This window comes from Aotus nancymaae, unplaced genomic scaffold (genome assembly GCF_030222135.1).
Source record: "Aotus nancymaae isolate 86718 unplaced genomic scaffold, 86718_ANA_hifiasm-v0.15.2.pri h1tg000020l, whole genome shotgun sequence".
In the NCBI taxonomy this organism is placed as follows: domain Eukaryota; kingdom Metazoa; phylum Chordata; class Mammalia; order Primates; family Aotidae; genus Aotus; species Aotus nancymaae.
Window position 1 is genome coordinate 41,817,744 of NW_026988432.1, and position 26,199 is coordinate 41,843,942.

At 40.5% G+C, this 26,199-nt stretch overlaps 2 protein-coding genes across 7 annotated transcripts in view; one reads left to right on the forward strand and one right to left on the reverse strand.

The window, feature by feature from the left end:
* The window catches only part of LOC105713492 (zinc finger protein 271-like), a 36,170-nt gene extending 25,243 nt beyond the window's left edge, over positions 1-10,927 (reverse strand). The window contains 2 exon segments of the mRNA XM_064378941.1: positions 10,023-10,220; positions 10,741-10,927. Coding sequence (XP_064235011.1) covers positions 10,023-10,071 — 49 coding nt within the window. The 5' untranslated portion in view covers positions 10,072-10,220; positions 10,741-10,927.
* A 103-nt stretch (positions 10,928-11,030) lies between these two features.
* Positions 11,031-26,199, forward strand: part of ZSCAN30 (zinc finger and SCAN domain containing 30) — a 29,272-nt gene continuing 14,103 nt past the window's right edge. For 2 of the 6 annotated variants that reach the window (XM_064379272.1, XM_012447256.2), the window contains exon 1: positions 23,126-24,989. The gene's annotated coding sequence lies outside the window, so the exon portion shown is untranslated. Of the gene's footprint in view, positions 11,178-20,207; positions 22,133-23,125; positions 24,990-26,199 lie in introns of those variants that run through there. The other 4 variants (XM_064379271.1, XM_012447251.2, XM_012447253.3 and 1 more) reach the window with 4 other exon arrangements.

Consider the following 26,199-nt stretch of genomic DNA (forward strand, 5'->3'; position numbering starts at 1 on the left):
TCCGATTATGTGGTCAATTTTAGAGTAGGTGTGATGTGGTGCTGAGAAGAATGTATATTCTGTGGATTTGGGGTGGAGAGTTCTGTAAATGTCTATTAGGTTTGCTTGTTCCAGGTCTGAGTTCAAGTCCTGGATATCCTTGTTAATTTTCTGTCTCGTTGATCTGTCTAATATTGACAATGGTGTGTTGAAGTCTCCCACTATTATTGTGTGGGAGTCTAAGTCTCTTTGTAAGTCTTTAAGAACTTGCCTTATGTATCTGGGTGCTCCTGTATTAGGTGCATATATATTTAGGATCGTTAGCTCTTCTTGCTGCATTGATCCTTTTACCATTATGTAATGTCCTTCTTTGTCTCTTTTGATCTTTGTTGCTTTAAAGTCTATTTTATCAGAGATGAGAATTGCAACTCCTGCTTTTTTCTGCTCTCCATTTGCTTGGTAAATCTTCCTCCATCCCTTTATTTTGAGCCTTTGTGTATCCTTGCATGCGAGATGGGTTTCCTGGATACAGCACACTGATGGGTTTTGGCTTTTTATCCAATTTGCCAGTCTGTGTCTTTTGATTGGGGCATTTAGTCCGTTTACATTTAGGGTTAATATTGTTATGTGTGAATTCAATCCTGTCATTTTGGTGCTAGGTGGCTGTTTTGCCCTTTGGTTGATGCAGATTCTTCATTGTGTTGATGCTCTTTACCTTTTCGTGTGTTTTTGGAGTGGCTGGTACTGGTTGTTCTTTTCTATGTGTAGTGCCTCCTTCAGGAGCTCTTGTAGAGCTGGTCTGGTGGTGATGAACTCTCTGAGTTCTTGCTTGTTCACAAAGGATTTTATTTTTCCTTCACTTATGAAGCTTAGTTTGGCTGGATACGAAATTCTGGGTTGAAAGTTCTTTTCCTTAAGGATGTTGAATATCGGGCCCCACTCTCTTCTGGCCTGTAGGGTTTCTGCTGAGAGATCTGCAGTGAGTCTGATGGGCTTCCCTTTGTGGGTAACCCGACCTTTCTCTCTGGCTGCCCTTAGTATTTTCTCCTTCATTTCAACCCTGGTGAATCTGATGATTATGTGTCTTGGGGTTGCTCTTCTAGAGGAGTATCTTTGTGGTGTTCTCTGTATTTCCTGGACTTGAATCTCGGCCTGCCTTGTTAGGTTGGGGAAGTTTTCCTGGATAATATCCTGAAGAGTATTTTCCAGCTTGGATGCATTCTCTTCGTCACATTCAGGTACACCTATCAAACGTAGATTAGGTCTTTTCACATAGTCCCATATTTCTTGTTGACTTTGTTCATTCCTTTTTACCCTGTTTTCTCTAATCTTGCCTTCTCGTTTTATTTCATTGAGTTGATCTTCGACCTCTGATATCCTTTCTTCTGCTTGGTCAATTCGGCTGTTGAAACTTGTGCATGCTTCACGAAGTTCTCGTGTTGTGTTTTTCAGCTCCATCAATTCGCTCATATTCCTCTCTAAGTTGTCCATTCTTGTTAGCATTTCGTCAAGTCTTTTTTCAAGGTTCTTAGTTTCTTTGCATTGGGTTAGAACATGTTCTTTTAGCTCACGGAAGTTTCTTATTATCCACTTTCTGAAAGCTGATTCTGTCATTTCATCACACTCATTCTCCATCCAGTCTTGTTCCCTTGCTGGTGAGAAGTTGTGATCCCTTGTAGGAGGAGAAGTGTTCTGGTTTTGGGTGTTTTCATCCTTTTTGCGCTGGTTTCTTCCCATCTTTGTGGATTTATCCACCTGTTGACTTTGTAGTTGTTGTCTTTCTGATTTTGGTAATTTTAAGTCTGCTGTGGCTGAACTCATAAACCCCCTGCTCTTCCCCCCAGGTGTTCTGTCCCAGGGAGTTACGGTTTTATGATGTTCCCCTGTGCGGTTGCTGTTTTCGCTGCCCACAAGGTGGCAGCCTAGTCACACTCAGGTTGCAGAGGCTTCGCTAAGCTGCTGTGGGCTCCACCCAGCTTCCGTGTGAACTTCTGGGTGTAGTTAGAACTGCTTCCGATATGTTGGCCCGCCCCTGTAGTGACGGAGTCTCTGTAGTGGCGGATTGCTTTGGTAGAGAACAGCAGGGTGCCTATGGAGAACGCCCCTCCTCCACAGAGCTGGACCGTCCCGGTTTCAGTTGTGTTTCAGGTCTTCTTGCTGGGTAAGAGGGGACACCGTCTCATCTGATCTGCCTCCGGAGCCGCTGCGTTGGCTAAAGCCGCGGCTCTGAGATTCGTGGCGCTGGCCTGGCTCCCCGTTTCAGCTCCCCTTGCTGGCTTATAGGGGACTCAGACTCTCTCACTTTGTACAGTGAGCCGTTGCCTCAGGGTGCCGGCCCAGCGGCTGCGCCGTTCAAGCCAGCGGCGCCAGCGGCGCTGGCGACCCTTGTGGCTTCTCTGCGTGTGAATCTCCTGGTCTGTGGGCAGTAAAAATCAGTCTGGAAATACGGCGTCCACTCACCCTCTGTGCTTTCTCTCGGAGCTGCATTCCCGAGTTCCTCCTAAGCGGCCATCTTGAATCCAAAAATTGCTATCTTAATGACAAAAATGAACCCCAACTTTTTCCTCACACTATACACAAAAATTAATTAGAAATGTAACATAAATCCAAACATTAAAGCTAAACGTATACAATTTCTAGAAGAAAGCACAGATGACCATAATTTGGGGACAGACAAGGGTATTAGGACACCAAAAGCATGAATCATAAAATAAAAGTTAATGGCTGCATAATATTCCATGGTGTATATGTGCCACATTTTTCCTGTCCAGTCTATCATCGATGGGCATTTGGGTTGGTTCCAGGTCTTTTGCAGGGACATGGATGAACCTGGAAAACATCATTCTCAGCAAACTGACACAAGAACACAAAATCAAACACCACATGTTCTCACTCATAGGCGGGTGTTGAACAAGGAGAACACATGGACACAGGGAGGGGAGCACTATACATGGGGGTCTGTTGTGGGGGAGTGGGGGGGACAGCGGGGGGGTGGGGAATTGGGGAGGGATAGCATGGGGAGAAATGCCAGATATGGGTGAAGGGGAGGAAGGCAGCAAATCACACTGCCACGTATGCACCTAGGCAACAACCTTGCATGTTTTTCACATGTACCCCAAAACCTAAAATGCAATAAAAAAAAAAAAAAAAAAAAAAAAAAAAAAGTTAAACTTCATGAAAGTTATAAACTTCTATTCTTCAAAAGACATTACTAAGAAAAAAGTCAAGCTACAGATTGGGAGAAAATATTCACAAAGCATATATTTGATGATTGTATATCTACAATATACAAAGAACTTTTACACCTCAAAAATAATACAACTCAAAAGAACAAAATATTAGAATAGATAGTTCACAAAATAAGTTATATGAATAGTTAGTAAGCATATGACAAAATGTTCAGCATCACTAGTTATCAGGGAAATAGAAATTCAACCTCAAGGAGCTACTGGTAAATACCCATTACTAACAATACATCTAACATAGTAATGGCCAAATACTGACTAGTCTGTGGACCAACTGACACTCTCAAACATTGCTGGTGAAAATACAAGATGGTGTAGCTATTTTAGAAAATTCTGGCAGCTTTTAATAAAGTTAAACATATTCTTATCATGCAACCCAGCAATTCTACTTCTAGATATTAATATTTACTCAAGAGAAATGAAAATGTATATCCACACAAGGACTTATACACAAATGTTTAGAGCAGCTTTATTAATAAAACAGCCAGATATGTAAACAATACAAATGTTCATCATCAAGTGAATCAATAAACAAATTGTGATATAGACATACAATGGAGTATTTGGCAATAAAAAAGAATTACTGATAAAGCAACAATATGGATGAATCTCAAAAACATTATGCTGAACTAAAGAAGGCAGGCAAGTATGATTCCATTTATATGAAATGTTAGAGAAGCCAAATTAAATATGTAGTGACAGAAAGCATATCAATGGTAGCCTAGGGATGGGGAGGGACTGGAAGGAAATTGGGAGAAGGGTGTTGATATAAAGATTCTATGTTTTGCTTGTGAGGGTAGTGGACATGGTGACACCAGGAGGCATGTCTGTGGACAAAAGCCACTTCCCACATGCAGAGAAAAGTCATGTGCAAGCCATGGAGAGAGGCCTCAGGAGAAACCAACTCTGCTGGTCCCTTGATTTTGGACTTTCAGCCTCCAGGACTGTGAGAAAACAAATTTCTGTTGTTTTAGCCACCCAGTAAATGATGTTTTGTTATGGTAGCACTAACAGACTTACATAGGATGTTTTTGAAATTTATATATTTATGGAATTATACATGCATTCTGTGGCTTGCTTTGTTTGCTCAATATTATGCCTGGAAGATCCACCCATGTTAATGTGTGTAGCTGTAGTCCATTCATGTTCACACCACTACAGTGTAACATATACCACAACTTATTTACCTAATCTCCTTCAATAAACAACATTTTGCTATTATTAACAATGCTGTTATGAATATGCTTGTATAGCTATCTTGGTACACATATGCAAATGTTCCTCTAGGTTATATAAACTATAAGTTATATCAAATTTATATAGTTTTGACTTGTTTGGGTTTCAACTAGGTATTTCCAAAGTAGTTGAACCAATTTAGACTTCCATCAGGAGTATGTATGAAGAGTTCATTGTTCTATGCAGTAACCATCATTTAGTCTATTCTCTTTTTAGTCGATTGTCATCGGGCTTTTATCTCTGAAACTCCATCAAAACTGTAAAGTCCCTAAAAGGCTCTATCTTGACAAATCCAATGGTCAATTCTCAATCTTATTCTGGATTGTTTTGAATAGTTGATTATTTTCTTCTTGAAACACTTCTAACTTACCTTCCTCATCATCCTGTATAAAGAACCCCAATGGCTTCCTATTATACTGTGAATAAAATTCTAAGTCCTTACTATGGTTTATAATGTTCCATATGATCTGGTCCCTTTCTTTCTCTCTGCCCTCATTTCATTCCACTGCCACCCCTAATACCTGTCCACCCTGGGTTCCCTCTGTTCCTGATATATATAGGAGCCTCTGGCATTTACTACTCCCTCTTCTTGGAACACTCTCAGATAGTCATATTGCTTGTTTTCTCACTTCATTTATAGCTCTACCCAAATGTTACCATTGCAGGGAGATGCAAGACCTGCAGCGCCTCTGCATTTTTGAGGTAACAGACATCACAGCTCAGTGAGCTGAAATGACCAATTTAATTAACCTGTAAAGTTGCTACTTTTGAGTGAGACTCTTATTACCCAGGATAACTAGTGGTATTGGAAGTGCCGGTGGCAGTCATGGATGCTGTATAGAGCCTCTCACAAGCCTCCATAGAGGACCACCCTGGAGGAAGGCTACATCTTCTTCTGTCAGCAACACTTTTCTATAAGAAAAGCAGATCCTGGCTTACTATTGGGCACTGATAGAGATTTCACACTTGAACACAGAGCACCAAATGACTACACATTACAGACTGCTCATTGTGTATTGGTTGTTAGTTATTCCACCAAATCACACACAAGTCAACATTCCATTACAAAAAAAAAGTCTAGAAGACAAGTAAATTCCATACACAAGTGACTAGGATTCCATAGTACCTGGTCCTATTGCTTCACTACCTCTCCCCCTCAGTTTATATTCATGGTCTCATGGGAATTCCCTATTACCAGTTAACAGCTGAGGAAAAATTATAGAACTGGTTTACAGATGGGGGAGCACTAGCCAAAAGTAAATAGGTTTCACTTACATCCCCACTCAGAAGTGGCCTCAGACACACTGGTGAAGGCAAATCCTCCCAGTGGGCAGAATTTCACGTATGTACCTACTTGTCCACTTTTCATCAAAGGTAACATAGTCTAAGATACACGTTTATATAGATTCATGGGTAGTGACTAATGGGTTATTTGATTATTTAGGTACCTGGAAAGAACAAGATTGGAGGACAAGAAGCAAAGATTCTGGGGGAAAAGTATGAGGATGGAATTCCCAGAATGGGCAATGAATATGAATATATTTGTGTCCCATGTGAATCCTCACAAAAGGGTATCCACTGTGGAAAAGCCTTTCCATCAGACAGACATGGTAATCTACTTTATGAATTTCAATGAGCTTCTTTTCCAATGCTTATCCAATAGGCTCATGTACAAAGTAGTCATGGCAGTGGGAATGAAAACTCTACATGGGCTCAACAATATCGACCTCCCCTCATGAAGGCTGATATGCCTAACACAACTGCTATGTACCCAAGCAGCTAACAGCCAAGGGCAAAACCAAGCCCCTAAAAAAGGTACCATTCCCTGGAAATGGGGGCAGATTCACCACACTGAACCACTTCTATCAAAAAGAGAGCAGCAATTTGTTTACAAAATATTAAATACTTAGTCCAGATACAAATTTGCATTTATTTAAGGTTATGTTTATTACCAGGTATTTGATACCAAGCTGCCTCCAAATAACTCATTTTTCAGGAAAGAAAGTATAGCAGTGAGTTCACATACATGTAATTCACAGGTCTTGCCATATGCCCCATCATCCAGAAATACGTAGAATGATCTGCTAAGGCTCAGTTATGGTGCCACCTAGCCAAAAACACAACACCCTGTAAATCTGGGGTGTGGTCATATAGATGCAATACATGCCTTAAACCAAAGGACAATAAATATTGTTTTTTTCTCCATGGCCAGAATACATACACAGGTACAGGAACCAAGGGTGGAGGAGGAGTGAGAATGGTCGTCTTATTAGAGACCTAATAATTTGCTTGTATTATTTTTGCTTACTATACCTGTAATTGTGGGCATGCTGAGTTTGAAGTTCTAGTGCTCAAAGGAGAAATGTTTCCACCATGGAACGAAGTCATGATTTTGTTAAATTCAAAGATGAAACTGTCTCCTGGTCATTTTGGGATCCTCATGCTGCTGAACCAACATAGAAGGGATCACTTTACTGGCCAGGATAACTGATCCCAGTTACCAAGGGGGAACTGATTGCTGCTACATAGAAGGGCAAGAAAGAATATGTCTGGAACTCAAGGATTCACTGGGATACGTCTTAGTCCTCTCATGTCTAATAGGCCTAGTCAATAGCACACTGAAGCAGCCTGAAAGAAGCAGCATTACTGAGGACTCAGATCATCCAGGAAAGCACTGAGGTGCTGACAGAGAGTAAGGGAGATATAAAATGGATAATGAAAGAAGATAATTAGGATTATCAGCTTAGGCTTTGTGAATAGCAAAAACAGGAGCTGTAATTATGTCTTTTTCCCCTATCCCTCACCATTTTATATGAAGAGCACTAGTGGCAGTTAAATTCCAGGCTTCAGATGGGAATATGATTTAATTATGTCAACCTGAAATGAAATGACAGCTTAAGGAACTCTGTTTTTCTGCTATGTTGGGGTGGATATTGCAGGATAAAAGTGATAGACTGTAATGAATATCCTCCTTTCACCCCTCCAGATCTACTCTTCACCCTGCTCTGTGCCCCAGGAGATTGATATTGATGGACTGCATCACCTGGGGTTCCATGCCCTCTGGTATGCAAGTAGATTTGGACCCAAGTGGGAAAACAGTAGAGTGACTAACTGTACTGGTTTGCCTAAAACTGAAGGGGCTATTGCAGCTTTCAGTGGTAAATTCCAGGCAAACTGGGATGAACTGGTCACCCTACATCCTGGCTATCTCCTTGCTGGGCCAGTAGCTGAGCCTTTTAGCAAAGGCCAGAGCTCCTATCAGGTGGCTAAATTCTACAACTATACTCCAGGACCTGGTAATCAATCTTTCCCCTTGTCCCTGAAGATCTACAGGTAGTAACTGCTTCCCAGTGTTGTTTGACCCAAGACTGTTCTGCATCCCTTGCTTTCTGTAATCATCCCCATCCTCTTCATCAAATTTCGAATTACTGCACTAGAATGAGCCATCTGTTTCCTGCTAGAATCCTGACTGATATACCCTGGTTTAATTTCTCCATAACCGTTATCATTATCTGATAATATAATGAACATTCATTTATTTTCTCCTTCCCTCCACTAGCATGTAAGCACTTTGACAGCAAAGGCCTTGTGTGTTCAGTTCACTGCTATATCACCAGCACTTAGAACAGTTATTGGCACAGGGCAAAACCTTAATAAATAATCATCATATTATATGGTTAGTAATTAATAAGGTATGATCTTATTAATTAGCAAACATTTATCAATAACAAATATTTGGTGAATTCATTAGAAAAATGATTTTAAGGATATATGAATGTTAGCAGTGACTATTTCTAGAGGGTAGAGCTGAAGGCTATTTAAATTTTGTTTTGTGTTCTCCTATACTTTACAAATTGACTTCAGTATAACTGTATTACTCTATAATAAAATGTTATTTTATACATACTCTAAGAGACATAAACACAAGGACTAAGTATATCAATTTATGTAAAACTGCAAGGAGGAAGTGCAATTCTGCAGTGATTCTCAGGAAAGATAAGAGCTAGATGTCTTAGATTATTAAGGAAGGACAAGTTCTAGATACAGGAGAGAAAAACTAAAAAAAAAAATAAATAAAGATGCTCTAAGACTAAAAAGAAGCAGAATATCTAGAGTGAAAAAAGGGACAATGGAAGGTGACTCAGGAAAAACAGCAGCAATGAGAGGACAAACCAAAAAGAAGTAACATATGATGTGGAAATGAGACCCTACAGAACATCTGAACAAAGCTGAGATCAAAATTATCTTACATAAAATAATAGTGGCTACCAATTATAAAGAATTTTCTGTAAGCAAAGTCTGTGCTCAGAGTTTTACATTAGGATTTTCTTTAGTTTTTTATTGGTGTTTTTTAGAGACAGGATTTTACTCTGTCACCCAGGCTGGAGTGCAGTGGTGCACTGCTGTCTCTGAACTCCTGGGCTCAAGCAGTCCTCCCACCTCAGCCTCCCAAATTGCTGGGACTAGAGGTACCACCATGCCTGGCTATTACGTAAATTTTTATAGAAATGGGGTCTCACTTTGTTGCTCAGGCTTGCCCTTAACTCCTGGCTTCAAGTATTCCTCCTGCCTCAGTCTCCCAAAGTGTTGGGATTACAGGCATGAGCCACTGCAACTGGCCTGTTGTAGTATTAACGTACCCCAGTGAATCCTATCTCCCAGTACATATATCCTTGTGTAGTCTCCTTCTACAATGACTTTAGAACTGGTCATATGACCTGCTTTGGCCAATGAGACATTAACAGATGAAACACAAACATAGGTATGAAAAGTGCTATATATTGGAGAGCTTGCCTTCTCTTTGACTGGAAACAAGCTGTTCTGTGAAAAAGTCCAGGGTTGCCTGCTGAAGACATGTGGACTCAAGTCATAGCTAGCACCAACAGTCAGACATTGTGACAATGTGACTGAGACCATCTTAGACCCTGGCCCCAGTATAGCCAGTCCTGAAATGACCGCATAAGTAACCCCAGAAAAGATCAAGAGAAAAAAAAAATTGCCCAGGTGAACCCAGCTCAAGTTGATGACCTACAGAACCATAAGAAATAATGTGGTTTAAAAAGTCTGATGTTTTAGCTCACTAAATTCTGGGGTTCTTTATTCTGGAGTAATATAGAGATACAAATCTCAAAATAACTTCAAGGTATGACTTACTATACACTTGTAAAGTGAGGAAACAGAATCATAAAATATACGAGTAACTTACTGTAGCTAGTTAAGTGACAAAACTACTATTGAATCCAGGTTGTCAGACTCCAGAACTTTTAACTATGCCCCTACAGTAGATAAGAAAAATGACCAAAACTAACAGATAGGTAATGAGGCCATTATACAGGGGAAATCGAATGACTTTGGGGTCTCAAAAAAGTGGAGGGAGCTGCATGAGAATTTGATTGCCAGATTTTGAAATAAAGTCATGTGACTATGCCTGGTGCACTAAAGGGGTAATACTGCCTAACCGAGTTAAGGGGAATCATTCGAAGACACTAGCACAGGTGACACCCCCTCATCCTCCCCACCCTGCCAAAACCACTAAGAAAGATATAATACCCTGACGCTCACCTGACAGAAGGTGATGTTCCTGAGATTCATAATTGAACTGGATCTCCATGGGCTGCAACTGGATACCTCAGAGAGCAAGTGGAGAATTACCATTTCCTTTGTAAGCTTTTCTTGTCCGCTTAAAGGTCTGGGACCTGGAGGCAACTGGGCACCACTGGGCTTGGAAGGGAATCAATGTGCTGACTAGAGATGTAATCTCTGAAACAGACCACCAAAAATCCTCAAGATATAAAAGAAGGAGAAAGCAAAATCTCATTTGACTTCCAGTTGCTTTTATCTCAGAACATATTAGGTTTCCTCCCTATAATCCAAGAGCCAGGGATTACCCCACTTAAGACACATATTCCCCATTCGAAGTCTAGAGATGTTCAAACAAAATTACGGGTTAATACTACAAACACAAATGTGTAACTGGAAAGATAGCGCAGAGGAGGGAATTTTACAATGGATTCTAGTGGTTAACACTAAGACATACGCTGCCCTTCCTATCAAAAAATGACACTATTGATCATTTTTCTTCCCCTCTTTTGCTTTTTCCAACACTCACAAATTCATGTGGCTCTTTCCCAGTACGGTCGGCTGATTCGCGTGGATGCACCACGCTTGGTGACTCCACCAACCCCACAGAGTTTCCGGCATTGTTTGGTTGCATCCAAGGCCAGCAGGCTGACTGGGGACCAACCGAACACTAGGCCGAGAACCGATAGGCTCTACGTGCCTGGGAGCGATCCCGGCGGCCATCACTTTCCAAGGTCTCGAAAAACGGCGCAGTTTCCTGGCTGTGAGGCCGCTTGTTAGGCAAGATCACCCCTAATTCCTGGGCTATCCGCGAGCCGACGTCATCGTACCTCGATGTGGTCTCCGGACCGCTGTGAAACCTCACACCCGGCCAACCCGCCTTTGCCCTGTCCGCTCTAGGAATCTGGGAGGAGTGCTCAGCTCTATGGCGCATCTTAGCGCAGGCGCAGGGCGGTGTTGGGGCACCGGGTGGGGGAGGGTTGCCGAGAATTAACCCTGAACAGCCGGGAGCTGCCCCTAGCAGTGCCTTAGCCAGGGACGTGCTTGGCCAGCGACAGATCCCTTGCTGCTCTGTCTGCCGGTTCTTGAGGCGAATATCGGAATCCATTATCTTTCGGGAAAGCTCTCTGGGGCAGGGTAGGTTTTCTGACTACATACGAGTTCTTAATTAGTTATCATTTAAAAAATAACCACCCCTCCCCCTATCGCTTACCTGATTCGTAGATGTGCTTTCATTCTAACTTTCTTCCTGTACTCTCTGTTTTTTTGCACCCCCAGAAGAGTGGCGCGCATCAGAATTACCTGGAGACCTTGTTAAAATACTGAGTGCTACAACTCCTGAGTTGCTGATTTAGTAGTGGGGGGAGGCGGCGGTGGGAGCCCAGGTTCTCAGGTGATCCTGAAGCTGTTGGTCCTGGGATCACATATTGAGAACCACTGCCCAATAAATAAATGATCCTCAATAATTAATCCCTGAATTAACGAAGAGCTGGATTTTTATCTACTTTGCAATCTAGAAAGGGCATGAGGTCTATTTAAGATTTGCTTGCTAGTACAATTCTCATTGATGAGGATGATAAGGACTCGAAATGGAGGGTGCGGGGTAATCAGAGTAGGAAAGGATATTGCTGTGTTCATGGAAATATTTTGGGAAATGAGGAGTTGGGACCTTACTTCTGGTTTGAGACCAATGTGACATGTGACTTGGATTAAACTGTCGGGTGGGGAAAGGAATAGCTTTGAGAAAATGGTGGGTGGCTAAGTAGTAGTTGAGGTGGAAGAAGAGGGCTTCCTGGCCCAGCCCAAGTCCCTGTTGGGATATATGAAGTTTAGGGATGTATGAACGAGACCTTAATATAACCGTAAGGGGAAAGAGAGGTGGGAACTTGAGTCCAGTCCTCCCAAGTGGGGAGTGCAGATACTTAAAAAACAAAAACAAACAAACGAGCTTTATTTTTGGCCGGGTGCGGTGGCTCACGCCTGTAATCCCAGCACTTTGGGAGGCTGAGGCAGGCAGATCACCTCTGGTCAGGAGTTCGAGACCAGGCTGGCCAACATGGTGAAACCCCCGTCTCTACTAAAAATACAAAAATTAGTTTGGTGTGTGGCGTGCGAATTCCAGCTACTTGGGAGGCTGAGGCAGGAGAATCACTTGAATCCAGGAGGCAGAGGTTGCAGTGAGCTCAGATCGTGCCACTGCACTCCACCCTGGGCGACAGAGCAAGACTCTGTCTCAAAAAAAACCCCCAAAAAACAAAAACAAAACAGATTTGTTGAGGTATAACTGACATAAACAGCAAATATTTAAAAGCTATAATCTGATAAATTTTGTTAAACGGATACAGCTGTGAAGTTATCACTACAATCAAAATAATAAACACATCTAAACCCCCAAAATTTTCTACTGCCTCTTGGTAATGCCTCTCTCTCAACACCCCATCTGCTAGTCAGCTGTTACTAGAGATTAGTTTGCATCTTCTAGAGATTTATTTAAATGGAATCATACAGAATGCACTCTCTTTTTTTTTGTCAGGCTTATATCAACTAAGCATTTATTTTGAGATTTATCTATATTGCTGTGTGTATCAATTAGTTACTTTTTGTTCCTGAATAATATTCTATTGTATGTATATACCGCAATTTGTTAATCTAATCACCAGTTCATGGGCATTTTGGTTAGTCCAGGTTTTTGTTGTTACAAATAAAGCTAAGAACGTTCCTGTACACATGTCTTTATGTAGACACACGCTTTTTCCCCCTCTCTCACGACAGCTATACATTTAATGCTTTAAGAAACTGCCACACTATTTTTCAGAGTAGCTGTATCATTTTGCATTCATAATATGAGTACATGAGAGTTCCTGTTCCTTTACATCCTTACCAACTCACTGTTTATCTCATTGTGGTTTCAATTTGTATTTCCATACTGACTAATGATATTTAGCATTTTGTAATGTGCTTATATGCCATCTGTATATATTCTTTGGTAAAGTAACTGTACAAATCTTTTGTCCCTTCTGGACACCAGTCTTTTGTTCAAATATATGCTTTGTGGCCAGGCGCCGTGGCTCAAGCCTGTAATCCCCGCACTTTGGTAGGCTGATGCAGATGGACGTCCTGTGTCCAGGAGTTGGAGACCAATGTGGGCAACATGGGGAAACCCTTTCTCTACCCAGAATACAAAAATTGTTGGATGTGGTGGTGGGTGCCTGTGGTCCCAGTTACTGGGGAGGCTGAGGTGGGAGGATCGCTTGAGCCCAGAAGGTGGAGCTTGCAGTGAGTGGTGATCATGCCACTGTACTCCAGCAACAGAGTGGGACCCTGTCTCACAAAAAAAAAAAAAAAAAAAAAAAAATTCTTTGCAACTATATTGTGCCTTCAGTTTTCTTTCTGTTAATAGTATTTTTTGAACAGTATCAATTTTAAGTTTTGATAAAGCACAGTTTATCAATTGGCTCTTTTATGGATCATGCTTTTGGTATCATATTTGAGAAATCTTTGCCTAAAATAAGGTCACTAAGATTTCTTGCAGGAGTTTTAGGTTTTACATTTTGGTCCCTGATCCATCTTGAATTAATTTTTTTGTACCCATATAACTCTGAGATTTAGGGTAAAGTTGTTATTGTTATATTTTTTGGTACATGGATATTCACTTGTTCTGTGCCATTTCTTTCTTCTCTGGGTTTTCTTTAAGATTTGTCAAAAATCAATTATCCATATATGTGTGGGTCTACTTCTGGGCTATTTTTCATTAATCTACTTGTCTGTCTTTAGTCCAATACCATGCTTGATTACTCTAGCTTTATAATAAGGCTTGAAATTAGGTAATGTGAAACCTCTAATTTTGTTGTTTTGGTTATTCTAGGTCCGTTGCATTTCTATATCAATTTTGAATCAGTTGTCAACTTCTACCAAGAAGCTAGCTGAGATTTTGATTGGGATTGGATTGAATCTGCAGATTAATTTGGGGAGAATTGACATGTTAAAGCAATATTTAGTCATCTGATCCGTGAACACAATATTTTTCTCAATTTCTTTAGGTCTTCCTTAATATCTCTCACCAATATTTCATAGTTCTTTTTAATATTGTACAGATCTTTCATAACTTTTGACAGATCTATTCCTAAGTATTTAATATATTTTGATGCTATTATATTTTTCTTTTATTTTAATTTCTGATTGTTTCTTGGCAATATAGAGAAATACAATTGATTATTGTATATTAATCTTGTATCCTGCAACTTTGTTAAATTCGCTTATTAGTTCTAGTAGCTTTTTTTGTAGATTCTATCAGATATTCTACATACAAGATCAATTTTACTCCTTCCTTTCCAATTTGGATGCCTTTCTTATTTTCAGTGCAATAAAGCAGGAAAAGGGAGGTGAGGAAAGGCATTCAAATTGGAAAAGAAGTAAAATTGATCTTTATATATCAATGTTCAGTAGAAATGAAGAAGGTGGAAATCTTTGTCTTTTTTCGAATCTTAAGTGAAGATCTTTGTCTTTTTTTAAAGTGTTAAGTATCCTGTCTTTCTCTGTTAGCTGTGGTTTTTTTTTTGGTTGATACCCTTTATCAGATTGAGGAAGTTTTTTTCTAATTCTAGTTTGGTGAGAATTTATATCAGGAATGTAGGATGTGGGTGGATTTTGTCAAATGTCTTTTCTATATCTTATAAGAAGACAGTTTCTTAATGTGGTAATTTACAATGATTGATTTTTGAACGTTAAACCAAACCTGCATTCCTGTGAAAAACTCTGCTTCACTGTGATGTATTATTCTTTTTATATATTGTTGAATTTTTCATGAAGAATATTGGCCTGTAATTTTCTTGTAATGTCTTTGTCTAGTTTTGGGATCAGGATAATGTGGTCCTCAAAGAATAATTCAAAAAGCATCCCATTGTTTTCAGTATTGTTGTAGAATCTGTACAGTATTGGTATCATTTCTTCCTTAAATATTTGGCAGAATTCACAATGAACCTATCTGGACCTAGAGTTTTTTTTTTGTGGGAAGGTTTTAAATTACAATTCAGTTTAGTAGATATGGGGCTATTTAGGTTATATATTTCTTCTAGAGTAGGCTTTAGTATTGTATCATTTAAAGAATCAGCCAATTTTGAATAAGTTGGTATAAAGTTATTTATAATATTAGCTTGTCCTTTTTGTATCTGTTACAAAAAGGACAGTGATGTTACCTCTTTTATTCTTGCTATTAGTAATTTGTATCCTCTCCCATTTCCCCTTGTCAGATAGGCTAGTTTGTCAGTTTCATCTTTACAAAGAACCAGCTTTCATTTGTTGATATTTTAAAACTGTCTTTCGTCTTCTAGTCCATTAATTTCCACTTTGCCCCTTATTATTTCCTTTTTTCTCCTTGCTTTGGGTTTAATTTGCTTTTCTTTTTCTGGTTATTTTAAGTGGAAGTTGAGGTCTCTGATTTGTGATATTTCTTATTTTGTATTATAGAAATTCAGTGCTATAAATTTTCCCCTAAGTAGTGCCTTAGCAGCATCTCGCAAATTCTGATGTGTTTTTATTTTCATTCAATTAAGAATATTTTGAACTTTGATTATTTCAGTTTCTAAGTATTTGGGGGGTTTTCTAGAGATTTTTTGATATTAATTTCTAAATTAATTTTATTGTGGTCAAAGAACATACTGTATACAAGTTGAATCCTTTCAACTCTGTTGAGACTCAGTGGCCCAAAACATGGTCTGTCTTCATAAACGTTCCATGCACATTTGAGAAGGATATATTAACATATTCTGCTATTGTGTCGACTATTTGATTACTGTTGGTTGGTTAATGGTATTATAGAAGTTTAGTATATACTTTGCTGATTTCCTTCTAATTTTAAAAGTAATTATTGAAAGATGAGTATTGAATTCTCTGTCTATAATTGTGGTTTTGTCTAGACCAAGAGGTTGAGGAGAGTGAAGATTCCACTGACTCAGAGGGCATATTGAGTCAGCATAATTTGAGAATTCCATAAATATTCGGAAATTAAATCACATAATGTAAATAACCCAAGATCCAAAGAAGAAATCATAAGAGAAATTAGAAAATTCTTTAAACTGAATAAAAGTGAAATACAACATATAATATTTTATGGGATGCTGCAAAAGCAATGGTTAGAGGAAAATTTATAGCTCTAATATGTCTATATTAGAAAAGAAAAATAATCTAAACCTAAGATTCCACCTTAAGAAACTTTAAAAATGAGAGCAAATTTAAACACAACAACAGCAAAACAGCAGAAGGAAGGAAGTAGTCATCTTTTGCTTAATGATCAGGATACATTCTGAGAAATGCATCATTAGGTGCTTTTGTTTTTGTGCAAACATCATAGAGTGTACATACACAAACCTAGATGGTATAGCCTACTTTATTGGTCTCTTCTCATGCTGCTAATAAAGACATACCTGAGGGCCAGGCATGGTGGCTCACACCTGTAATCCTAGCACTTTGGGAAGCTGTGGTGGGCAGATCATGAGATCAGGAGATTGAGACCATCCTGGCCAACATGGTGAAAGCCCGTGTCTACTAAAAATGCAAAAATTAGCCTGTCGTGGTGGCATGCACCTGTAATGCCAGCTACTTGGGAGGCTGAGGCAGGAGAATCACTTGAACCAGGGAGTTGGAGGTTGCCATAGCCGAGATCATGCCACTGCACCAGCCTGGTGACAGAGCGAGACTCCGTTAAAAAAAAAAAAAAAAAGGAACTATCTGAGACTGGGGAATTTATAAAGGAAGGAGGTTTAATTGACTCACAGTTCAGCTTGGCTGAGGAGACTTCAAGAAACTTACATGGTGGCAGGAAAGAGAAGTGCCAAGCAAAAGGGGAAAAGCCCCTTATAAAACCATCAAATCTTGTGAGAACTCACTGTCGTAAGAATGGCATGGAGGTAGCTGCCCTTGTGATTCAGTTACCTCCTACCAGGTTCCTCCCACAATATATGGGGATTATGGGCACCTACAATTCAAGATGAAATTTGGGTGGTGACACAGCCAAATCATATCATTTTGCCCCTGGCCCTTCCCAAATCTCATGTCCTCACATTTCAAAACATGATCATGCCTTTCCAACAGTCCCCGGAAGTCTTAGCTCATTCCAGCATGAACCCAAAAGTTCAAATCTGAAGTCTTATCTGCAACAAGGCAAATCCCTTCTGCCTATGAGCCTGTAAAATCAAAAGCAAGTTAGTTACTTCCTAGATATGATGGGGATACAGACACCAGGTAAATACACCTATTCCAAGTGGGAGAAATTAGCCAAAACAAAGAAGCTACAGGCCCCATGCATGTCTGAAATCCAGTGGGGCAGTCAAATCTTAAAGCTCTGGAATGATCTCCTTTGACTTAATGTCTCACATCCAGGGCACACTGATGTAAGAGGTTGGCTTCCATGGCCATGGGCAGCTCTGCCCCTGTGGCTTTGCAGGGTACAGCACCCCTCCTGGCTGCTTTCATGGGCTAGTGTTGATTGTCTGTGGCTTTTCCAGGTGCATGGTGCAAGCAGTGGATCTAACATTCTGGAGTCTGGAGGACAATGGCCCTCTTCTCACAGCTCCACTAGGCAGTGCCCCAGTGGGGACTCTGTTTGGGGACTCTGACCCCACATTTCCCTTCCACGCTGCTCTAGCAGAGATTCTCCATGAGGGCTCTGCCTCTGAAGCAAACTTTTGCCTGGACACCCAGGCATTTCATACATCCTCTAAAATCTAGGTGGAGGTTCCCAAACCTCAATTCTCGACTTCTGTGTGTCCACAGGCTCAACACCACATGGAAGCTGCCAAGGCTTGCAGCTTGCACTCTCCAAAGCCATTGCACTCTATGTTGGCCCCTTTCAGCCATGGCTGGAGCAGCTAAGATGCAGGGCAACAAGTCCCTAGGCTGCACACAGCAGGGGATCCTTGGGCCCTACCCACAAAACCATTTATTCCTCCTAGGCCTCCAGGCCTGTGATGGGAGGGGCTGCCATGAAGGTCTCTGACATGCCATGGAGACAGAAAACTGACTAAAGAAGAAATAGAAAATGAGAATAGATGTATAACAAAGAGATTGATTAGTAATTAAAAAAAAAAAAAAAAAAAAAACACAGGAAAAGCCCATGGGCTTCACAGGTGAATTCTACCCAACATTTAATGATGAACTAATACCAGTTCTTCACAAATTCTCCCCCTCCCCAAAACAAGAGGAAGGAACACCTTATTTCATGAGGCCAGTATTACTTTGATATCCAAATATCCAAATCAGTCAAATACATCACAAGAAACATAAACTACAGGATATCTCTTATTCTTGACAAAATACTAGTAAACTGAATTCAGTAAAGTATAAAAAATGATTTTACACCATGACCAAGTGAAATTTATTCCAGGAATGTATCTGAGCATCAGTTTAAAAATCAACCAAATCCATAGCAACAGAAAAAAGGACAAAATATGCAGAGACAGCATTTGACAAAATCCAGCACCTCTTTGTGACAAAAAACAAACTTTGAAGAGAACCAGCATGAGAAGAAAATGGGATATCTGGAAATAGAGAATGTATAGGCCAACTTCAATAAGTCAGTTATGAATAAAAGAAAATGAGAAATAGGATAATAGTGGAGTTTAGGTATGGTTTATTTGCTTGGTTGGTGGCTTGATAACTTTTAAGATAGGAAAGATATGTAATGTGTAAATGTGTAAACGATAGCAGGAAGAATCCATGAGAGAGAGTAGATGACACAGGAAGAGAATGAACAGTTGACAGCATATGAATGATGAGGAAGGAGATGGGATCCAAGGTACAAGTGGAAGAATGAGTGACCCTTCTATACTAAGATGGTAGGAGAGAATGGTTGCAAGCTCAGGTAGGTTAGTGGGAAACTGAGGTTGTTCCAGTTCATTGGGAAGAAGGCGGTTATATCATCATTTAAGAATGAGGGATGAGGAGAATAATGCTTGAGGAGATGGCTTGAAATAAACTTTGTGCAAAGGTGAGCTTACTAGAAAAGCATAAGCTTGGTAAGAATATTGAGTGACCTGTAGTCTTTATGTATTCTTTATCATTCATATGCTAACTTTATAGATGGATGGAATAGCCTGTAGCCATCTTCATCACAACACTATGTGTGGGCTCAAAGGTGAATAATGTAGGTGAGTGACCTGGCATGAAGACCAGTGTGGATAAGAAGGACAATTCAATAAGTGATTCACAGATAATTAGTTATTGATCTAGAAATAGTTATTTTAGATCCCTGCCTCATAACTGCACACAAAACAAATACCAAGTATATTAAATACATGACAGAAAAGCAAACCTTTTGTAAAATTCACTCACTAAATGTGATGGTTAGAGAAGGGGAAACCCATTTTGCTTGGCTCTTGTTCTCCCTCTTGCTGCTGTCATGTGAGACACGTCTTTCACCTTCCACCATGTTTGTGAGACCTTCCCAGCTATGTGGAACTGTAAGTCCAATTAAATCTCTTTCTTTTGTAAATTGCCCAGTCTCGAGTATGTCTTTATCAGCAGTGTGAAAACGGACTAATATAGAAGTGTACACTTAAAAATGGTTAAAATGGGAAATTTAATGCATGTGTGTTTTACCATAAAAATATTTCTAAAATGGGCGGGGTGCGGTGGCTCACACCTGTAATCCCAGCACTTTGGGAGGCCGAAGTGGGCAGATCATTTGAGGTCAGGAGTTTGAGACCAGCCTGGCCAACATGGTGACACCCCATCTCTACTAAAAATACAAAAATTAACTTGGCATAGTGGCACACGCCTGTAATACCAGCTACTTGGGAGGCTGAGGCAGGAGAATTACTTGAACCCCGGGAAGCTGAGATTGGAGTGAGCCGAGATCACACCACTGCACTCCAGCCTGGGCCACAGAGTGAGACTCCATCTAAAAAAAAAAAACCTTTCTAAAATGATGGCTATGGGCTGGGCACGATGGCTCGCGCCTGTAATCCCAACACTTTGGGAGACCGAGGTGGATGAATCATTTGAGGTGAGGAGTTCAAGACCAGCCTGGCCAACATGGTGAAACCTGTCTCTACTAAAAATACAAAAAATTAGCCAGGCAGCAGAGGCTTGTGCCTGTAATCCCAGCTACTTAGGAGACTGAGACGGGAGAATGGCTTGAGCCTGGGAGGTGGAGGTTGCAGTGGGCTGACACCATGCCACTGCACTCCAGTCTGGGCAAGAGAGTGAGACCCAGTCTCAAAAAATAAATAAAGTAAAATAAAATGAATATGAATTTGAACCAAAGAGAAATTCTGAATTTAAAATTCAATTACAGAAATATATTTAAAAGCACATTATCACTGAAGAAAGAATTAGTAATCTGGAAAATAGGTGGTAAATATGCAAATGAGAAACAAAAATAAAAATAAGCAAATAAGAGATAGAGAGGATATAGTGTGTAAATCTAACAATTTATTGAAGCCCCACAGTAAAGAAGGATAGAAAAGGTATTTGTTCCCTGTTACCCCATTCCTGCCTTCTTTTTATTAAGATATTTTAAAATTCAATTTATCTATTATTGCAAAGATAGTACAGAGACATCCCATATACCTTCACATGCATTTCTTTAAATTAACATCTTTCATTGATATATTTGTCAAAATTAATTGACCAAAGTTGATACTTTATTATCTAAAGTACATGCATTATTCAGATGTTAATACATTTTTAAAAAGAAAATAAATCATAGAGAAGTGTTTATTATTGAAGTCACTAATTTTCTCAGGTATGTATCACTCTCCTCTCCCCACCCCACAGTGTTAGCAGGTATTGGTATTTATTTGTTCATTAAAAATGGGGAAATTGGGTACTTACATAAAAAACTGTGTTGCTAGATCCTTTACGGAAATGAACAAATTGAGTATGCTCTGTGTATAAACCTTATGGACTTTTTACATAGAAGACAATTTTATAGTCTTTTTTTTTGTCCACTCATTATTTGATCTGCTTCATTAGAAATCTGCTGTGTTTACTTTGTTCATTTCACTCATTGGGTTTTTAACCAGTATAGGCTAGCTTCACTGTCCACTATGGAACCACTAATCCCATGTGGCAATTTAAATGTAAATTAATTAAAATTCAATGAAATGAAAATTTTACTCCTCAGTTCCTATCAGCCATATATCAATTAAGCAAGTATATGTAAACCTGCCCCCAAAGGTTTAGGTAGCTGAGTTGACAAATTTAGCTTCTCAGAAAGAAACATTTAGTAGGGACTTAAGATGATGGATCTCCATATCTGCCCTGCAGAAAGTATTCTTCCTATAGCAAGCTTTTTTTTTTGGTAAAACATATACAGCTGGTCATGTCTGAGATCCTCTTGCAAAACTCTGACCAGTGAGAAAGTTAGATAAGCATTTTTATGAGGGGTTTTGTATGCCACAGGTATTGTTTCTTTTTGAGAGGTATCTATCCTAGAGGCATTGTTTCTTGACCTTGCTGGGGGAATGCCTTGCTATACAAGAGTGAAACATTGGTTGTTATGATGGTTTCACTTCAAGATGGCATTACTGTTGTCATGCCATGTAGAAAACAGGCTGTTTTCTACACATAGCCATATGTGGTTAATGGCTTCCATATTGGATAGTAGATATAGAACATAACTTGAAATACCTAGTTGTCTCTTTCAGTCATTGGTTGTAACATTCTTCAAGGTCTGGCTCAAGTGTAACATCTGATTAACACCTTGTGGTCAGAGTCATCTGACATAAACATCTTCAACTTCTCTCTTGCAGTATTTCTGTCCTCACTCACCTTCCATTTTCCTCCTATTCAGGAACAAATCTCTCCCTTCTTTTCTGAGACAACTTCACCAGCCTATCTGGTCTCATTCCCTCCCCATCAGCTGGCTCTCTTTTCACCCATCTTCAATTTCTTGTCCCTACTCAACTTTACCCTTTTTTCTACAAATTTAATTAGGCCTCCACTACCCTTTTAAAAAAGAATACTTTCAATCCTTTTGCTTAGTTCAATCAGTATCCTTTTTCCTTTCTTGCAGTATCACAATTCTTAAAAGAGATTATTGTCTATTTTCAGTCTACCAACTCTTCTGAACCACTGGAAAGGACTGTCCACAGGTAACATCTCTCTCTTGTCCTCCTGCCATTCCCCCTAATTCCAGCATCAGCTTAGTTCTTACCCTCTTTTGGCTTTCTGCAGCATCTGCTAGTCACCTGTTCCCTCTCCTGAAACATCGTAGCTTTTATGATGTTTGAACCATCTGGGTGCTCCTTCTGAGCAGCTCCTCTTCTAACTCCTTTTCCTCCCCCTATTCCAAAACAGTATTTCACAATCCCGTTTATTTTCCAAAAGACCTCCCATGGCGATGTCATCCCTTTTTCAATCATATTTTCACAGATTTTATTACGATGTCAGCCCTATTTTCAATCATATTTTAACAGATACTACATTTTGCTAAATTCACGTGTCACCTGTATTCTTTCATCTCTTTTGCCCTTTAATCCACTCTACACGGTATAGACACCGCCCTGAACACTGTTCTAGCCATGTTATATGTGAATAGCCTGCACTGATGATTCAATGCATTTCTAACATCTGAGCCTGGTATTTGACACTCTCCACAACCTAACTCACTCTAACCAACGCCTTAGCCTAGTTTCTGGCCAGCCAAAATGCTGGGCCAATTCCAAGTGCCCTGAACCCTGCTCCGCTGTGCCCTGGATCCTGCTGCTTCCTACGCTGGAAACCCGTGGCTCTCCTCCTTCTGCGTCAGCATTCAGCACGCGGCCAGGCGCAGCTCAAGGGCAGAGTCCGTGAGGAAATTTTTTTTTTTTTTTGAGACAGAGTCTCACTCTGTAACCAGGCGCCAGGCTGGAGTGCGGTGGCGCGACCTCGGCTCACTCCAACCTCCGCCTCCCGGGTTCAAGCAATTCTCCTGCCTCAGCCTCCCGAGTAGCTGGGACTACAGGCGCGCCACCACGCCCAGCTAATTTTTTTGTATTTTTAATAGAGACGGAGTTTCAACATGTTGGCCAGGATGATCTCGATCTCTTGACCTCGTGATCCACCCGCCTCGGCCTCCCAAAGTGCTGGGATTACAGGCGTAATTATGTATGCTTTCTGTTTAACGTCTGCCTCTCCCTACTGTTTTTAAGTTCTGTAATGGCAAAGACACTGTCTTGTTTATAACTCTTCGCTCAGCACCTGGCACAAATAGGCACTCAAATATCAAATGTGAGGAAAACAAAGGCCCTCTTCTGAAGGGTTCTTTGATTTGGTGGGGAGTCCAAATGTGAAAAAGCATTTTAGCAGAGTAGGCGTCTAAGTAAGGACTCTGGAGTCAGATTATTTGGTTTCAGAACGTTCCAGACTGCATCACTTACAAGCCACATGACCTGGAACAAATTATGTATCTGTTACATGACGTTGTAATACAGGTACATTATAATAATAGTGATGCTGCTGCAGTCAGGATTGGCCAAAAGTACCCTGGAGGTTCCATCTGGGTTGCTTGGATGAGGACTGGGGACTCACTTTCTCCCAAAGGGAAGGGCTGTACCTAAGCTCACCTTGGTTAGAAGGTTTTTGTTTTTACTTTTAAAAAACTGGTGAGAAGAATGTGATCAGGTTTACAATGTGTAAAGATCACTCTGGTTACAATGTAGATAACAGACTGATGGGGACTGAGTGAATGTGGGAAGCCAGTTGGTGAGTTTTTGTGCAGTGTGACAGGATAGTTGCTGGGATGAAGATGGTGGCAGAGATGGGGAAGGGCAGATTTTGGAAGAGGAAATAAAATCAACAGGATTTAAAGGAAGGAAAGAGGTGGGGGAAAGGACCATGTTAGGGATGCTTCCATGTTTCTGGGTATGCAGCCAGATGGATGTTCCTACTTCTTGAGAAAGACCATTGGGAGAGGAGCAGGGAAGAATCATGAATTGGTTATGCATGTGCCAAGTTTGAGGTCCTTTTGAGAAATTCAAGAGTAGTTATGATGGGAGTGAGAAACCGTGGGTAAATAGATCAGGAGCTCAGATGGGAGGTCTAGACTGAATGGTAACCAAAGGTTAGAATGAAGTTGCCTAGGAGGAAAGTAGAGAGTGAAAATAGAAGACTTAGGGTTCACCTGATGGACTGATGTGGCAGAGGGTGAACCTGTGAAGGAGATGGGGAGGGAGCAGAGATGAGTCTTTATGACCAAGATCTTCCCTCAGCCACACACCCATGGAGGACTAGTTGGTGAGGCATAATATTTACATTAAAAATTGAATAATATCACAAACATTAAAAGGCAAGGGACATAACATAGACTAATGGTCACTAAGTGAAGAATGCACATTAATGTGATGTAGCTCTTGAGAAATGCTATGTACACATCCATGCACAGATCTGACAATGCATTGATTATCACAAAATTTTATTTAAAAAAACTTGTTTTCCTATTACTCTACTCAGAGTAAGATACCATGAAATGGCTGGGCATGGTGGCTCATGCCTGTCATCCCAGCACTTTGGGAGGTTGAGGCAGGTGGATCATGAGGTCAAGAGATCGAGACCATCCTGGCCAACATGGTGAAACTCTGTCTCTACTAAAAATAGAAAAATTAGCTGGGTGTGGTGGTGCACACCTGTAATCCAAGCTACTCTGGAGGCTGAAGCAGGAGAATGGCTCGAACCCAGGAGGTGGAGATTGCAGTGAGCCAAGATTGAGCCAATGCACTCCAGCCTGGTGACAGAGCGAGACTCCATTTAAAAAAAAAAAAAGATACGAAATTTCTTAAATGTCTATTGTCACATAATAAGAACTAAAAAAATGTGTTTAGTATTTTTCTTTTTTTTTTTTTTCAATAGGGACAGGGTCTCACACTGTCACTCAGGCTGTAGTTCAGTAAAGCAATCATGCTTACTGTAGCCTCGACCTCACAGGCTCAAGCAATCCTCTCACTTCAGCCTCCTGAGTAGCTGGGACCACAGGTGAGTACCACTACACCTGGCTAATTTGTAAATGTTTTGTGGGGATGGGATCTCACTATGTTGCCCAGGCTGGTCTCAATCTCCTGGACTCAAGTGATCCTCCTGCCTTTGGCCTCCTAAAGTGCTGGGATTACAGGCATGAGCCACCATGCTTGGTCTCTAGTATTTTACACTAAAAAATTAAAAGGAAAAATATCCCCAGATTTCTTGTGTTCAATGTGTATGAAAAAATCTATTAATATTTGGCAAAGCACCATTTAGGAGACGCTGCTTTGTAGGCATCTCTGATCTAACTTTCTTAATGAATAGCTCAGCAAATAGCACCATCATCCTCCAGCCACCAGAGCCAGCCACAAACTTAAGTCCTGTACCCCTCTCTCTTCCAACCCTTATATAGTGTGTCAAGTCCAGTCAAATCACCCATCTTTTTATCTTTTGCCTCCTATGGCTCAGTCTCTCACTGTCTTTCTCCTGAATGGTTGAAACAAACCCCTTCCCATGTCTTCTCCACACCACTCTATGGGTGGGCACACAGACCTTCCAGCCATCACTGTGGCGGTGGGAATCAAATGCAAACTCTGTAGCACAACCTTTTAGACCTCCTCTCTCACCATTCATTAACTATGCTCAGGCTCTGGTGCAGGGTTCTTAACCTGACTGCTCATCAGAAGCTCTTGTGGCACTTATTAAAGCCCCACTCATGGAGATTCTGATCCAGGAAGTCTGTCTTGGGGTTTATGTTCCATGGCTGATTTTGAGCCATAGTCAGAAATGACAACCATTAGTCTCGTCTCCCCAAACTACCTTCAGTTTTCTCAGTGGGCCACATTCTCTCATACCTACTGTTCTCTTTGCCTGAGTGACCTTCCTCTCCATCTCACTTAGCTCACTCTTATCAGACTCTGCTGAGATGTCTCCAGGCAGCTCTTTCTGGCTCTTCCCATCCCTCTCTCCTTGGTCTTGGTCAGCCATCTTTCCCTTCTGCTACCTTGACTACTTACCTCTGTCCTTGGATTTATCACTGTGTTTACCTATTGCTTTCCAATACTAAACTAAGAGTCATTTGGGACAGATATTTTAATTCTGAGACTTCTCTTTAATACACTGCATAGCACACAGTAAATGCTCAAGTATTTGTTGAAAGAATCCATTTTTCTTTGTGCTGTTTCAGAACCTTGTGACTCAATAATTTTTCCTTGTTTGTACATTG